Source organism: Natator depressus, chromosome 9 (assembly GCF_965152275.1).
Source record: "Natator depressus isolate rNatDep1 chromosome 9, rNatDep2.hap1, whole genome shotgun sequence".
NCBI classification, from domain to species: Eukaryota; Metazoa; Chordata; order Testudines; family Cheloniidae; genus Natator; species Natator depressus.
The window spans coordinates 63,043,878-63,047,607 of NC_134242.1; the positions used below are offsets into that span (position 1 = coordinate 63,043,878).

General features: G+C 51.0%; 1 protein-coding gene across 1 annotated transcript; it reads left to right on the forward strand.

The window, feature by feature from the left end:
- Positions 1 to 440: 440 nt before the first annotated feature.
- LOC141993541 (myb/SANT-like DNA-binding domain-containing protein 7) lies at positions 441 to 2,050 on the forward strand. The gene is made up of 2 exons (XM_074963086.1): positions 441 to 1,232; positions 1,812 to 2,050. Exons 1-2 carry the CDS (start codon positions 650 to 652, stop codon positions 1,895 to 1,897), a joined length of 669 nt encoding a protein of 222 aa, XP_074819187.1. The 5' UTR covers positions 441 to 649; the 3' UTR covers positions 1,898 to 2,050.
- Positions 2,051 to 3,730: the final 1,680 nt, after the last annotated feature.

Sequence of the window (3,730 nt, forward strand, 5' to 3'; positions counted from 1 at the left end):
CTGTTCCTAGCCAGGTTCAGAACATACCATAGCCTCTCTGGGATGCTTGAAGACCAGGGATGTGTGGAGGGGGAGGCAGCACGAGAGAGCCAAAGGCCCATTTATAGTACAGAGAGAATCAAGAGGAGGAGGACAGAGGAGAAGTGGGCTGGGAGTTCAGTATTAATTACTGTCTTTGTCAAACATCCATAGAATATCCCTAAATTTACACAGCACTTAAAAACAATGATGAGACTCATTCACTGCTGGCTCCCCAACAAGAGATATGAGAGAGAGGGTTTGGGGGTTACTAAGCCCTGGTCTACACTAGGACTTTAGGTCGAATTTAGCAGCACTAAATCGATGTAAACCTGCACCCGTCCACACGATGAAGCCCTTTATTTCGACTTAAAGGGCTCTTAAAATCGATTTCCTTACTCCACCCCTGACAAGTGGATTAGCGCTTAAATCGGCCTTGCCGGGTCGAATTTGGGGTACTGTGGACACAATTCGACGGTATTGGCCTCCGGGAGCTATCCCAGAGTGCTCCATTTTGACCGCTCTGGACAGCACTCTCAACTCAGATGCACTGGCCAGGTAGACAGGAAAAGAACCGCGAACTTTTGAATCTCATTTCCTGTTTGGCCAGCGTGGCAAGCTGCAGGTGACCATGCAGAGCTCATCAGCAGAGGTGACCATGATGGAGTCTCAGAATCGCAAAAGAGCTCCAGCATGGACCGAACGGGAGGTACGGGATCTGATCGCTGTATGGGGAGAGGAATCCGTGCTATCAGAACTCCGTTCCAGTTTTCGAAATGCCAAAACCTTTGTCAAGATCTCCCGGGGCATGAAGGACAGAGGCCATAACAGGGACCCGAAGCAGTGCCGCGTGAAACTGAAGGAGCTGAGGCAAGCCTACCAGAAAACCAGAGAGGCGAACGGCCGCTCCGGGTCAGAGCCCCAAACATGCCGCTTCTATGATGAGCTGCATGCCATTTTAGGGGGTTCAGCCACCACTACCCCAGCCGTGTTGTTTGACTCCTTCAATGGAGATGGAGGCAATACGGAAGCAGGTTTTGGGGACGAAGAAGATGATGATGATGACGAGGTTGTAGATAGCTCACAGCAAGCAAGCGGAGAAACCGGTTTTCCCGACAGCCAGGAACTGTTTCTCACCCTGGACCTGGAGCCAGTACCCCCTGAACCCACCCAAGGCTGCCTCCTGGACCCAGCAGGCGGAGAAGGGACCTCCGGTGAGTGTATCTTTTAAAATACTATACATGGTTTAAAAGCAAGCATGTGAAAGGATTACTTTGCCCTGGCATTCGCAGCTCTCCTGGATATACTCCCAAAGCCTTTGCAAAAGGTTTCTGGGGAGGGCAGACTTATTGCGTCCTTCATGGTAGGACACTTTACCACTCCAGGCCAGTAACACGTACTCAGGAATCATTGTACAACAAAGCATTGCAGTGTATGTTTGCTGGCGTTCAAGCAACATCCGTTCGTGTGTTATCCTCAGGAGAGTGAGATATAATCCATGGTCACCTGGTTGAAATAGGGTGCTTTTCTTCAGGGGACACTCAGAGGAGCCCATTCCTGCTGGGCTGTTTGCCTGCGGCTGAACAGAAATGTTCCCCGCTGTTAGCGACAGGGAGGGGGGAGGGTTGAGGGGGTAGCCACGCGGTGGGGGGAGGCAAAATGCGACCTTGTAATGAAAGCACATGTGCTATGTATGTAATGTTAACAGCAAGGTTTACCCTGAAAGAGTGTAGCCAGTGTTTTATAAAATGTGTCTTTTTAAATACCGCTGTCCCTTTTCTTTTCTCCACCAGCTGCCTGTGTTTCAATGATCACAGGATCTTCTCCTTCCCAGAGGCTAGTGAAGATTAGAACGAAAAAAAAAACGCACTCGAGATGAAATGTTCTCCGAGCTCATGCTGTCCTCCCACACTGACAGAGTACAGACGAATGCGTGGAAGCAAATAATGTCAGACTGCAGGAAAGCACAAAATGACCAGAAGGAGAGGTGGCGGGCTGAAGAGAGTAAGTGGCGGGCTGAAGAGAGTAAGTGGCGGGCTGAAGAGAGGGCTGAAGCTCGAATGTGGCGGCAGCGTGATGAGAGGAGGCAGGATTCAATGCTGAGGCTGCTGGAGGACCAAACCAGTATGCTCCAGTGTATGGTTGAGCTGCAGAAAAGGCAGCTGGAGCACAGACTGCCACTACAGCCCCTGTGTAACCAACTGCCCTCCTCCCCAAGTTCCATAGCCTCCACACCCAGACGCCCAAGAACGCGGTGGGGGGGCCACCGGCCAACCAGCCACTCCACCACAGAGGATTGCCCAAAAAAAAGAAGGCTGTCATTCAATAAATTTTAAAGTTGTAAACTTTTAAAGTGCTGTGTGGCATTTTCCTTCCCTCCTCCACCACCCCTCCTGGGCTACCTTGGTAGTCATCCCCCTATTTGTGTGATGAATGAATAAAGAATGCATGAATGTGAAGCAACAATGACTTTATTGCCTCTGCAAGCGGTGATCGAAGGGAGGAGGGGAGGGTGGTTAGCTTACAAGGAAGTAGAGTGAACCAAGGGGCGGGGGGTTTCATCAAGGAGAAACAAACAGAACTTTCACACCGTAGCCTGGCCAGTCATGAAACTGGTTTTCAAAGCCTCTCTGATGCGTACCGCACCCTCCTGTGCTCTTCTAACTGCCCTGGTGTCTGGCTGCGCGTAACCAGCAGCCAGACGATTTGCCTCAACCTCCCACCCCGCCATAAACGTCTCCCCCTTACTCTCACAGATATTGTGGAGCACACAGCAAGCAGTAATAACAGTGGGAATATTGGTTTCGCTGAGGTCTAAGCGAGTCAGTAAACTGCGCCAGCGCGCCTTTAAACGTCCAAATGCACATTCTACCACCATTCTGCACTTGCTCAGCCTGTAGTTGAACAGCTCCTGACTGCTGTCCAGGCTGCCAGTGTACGGCTTCATGAGCCATGGCATTAAGGGGTAGGCTGGGTCCCCAAGGATACATATAGGCATTTCAACATCACCAACAGTTATTTTCTGGTCTGGGAATAAAGTCCCTTCTTGAAGCTTTTGAAGCAGACCAGAGTTCCTGAAGATGCGAGCGTCATGTACCTTTCCCGGCCATCCCATGTTGATGTTGGTGAAACGTCCCTTGTGATCCACCAGTGCTTGCAGCACTATTGAAAAGTACCCCTTGCGGTTTATGTACTCGCCGGCTTGGTGCTCCGGTGCCAAGATAGGGATATGGGTTCCGTCTATGGCCCCACCACAGTTAGGGAATCCCATTGCAGCAAAGCCATCCACTATGACCTGCACATTTCCCAGGGTCACTACCCTTGATATCAGCAGATCTTTGATTGCGTTGGCTACTTGCATCACAGCAGCCCCCACAGTAGATTTGCCCACTCCAAATCGATTCTCAACTGACTGGTAGCTGTCTTGCGTTGCAAGCTTCCACAGGGCTATTGCCACTCGCTTCTCAACTGTGAGGGCTGCTCTCATCTTGGTATTCTTGCGCCTCAGGGCAGGGGAAAGCAAGTCACAAAGTTCCATGAAAGTGCCCTTACGCATGCGAAAGTTTCGCAGCCACTGGGAATCGTCCCAGACCTGCAACACTATGCGGTCCCACCAGTCTGTACTTGTTTCCCGAGCCCAGAATCGGCGTTCCACAGCATGAACCTGCCCATTAGCACCATTATGCATGCATTGGCAGGGCCCATGCTTTCA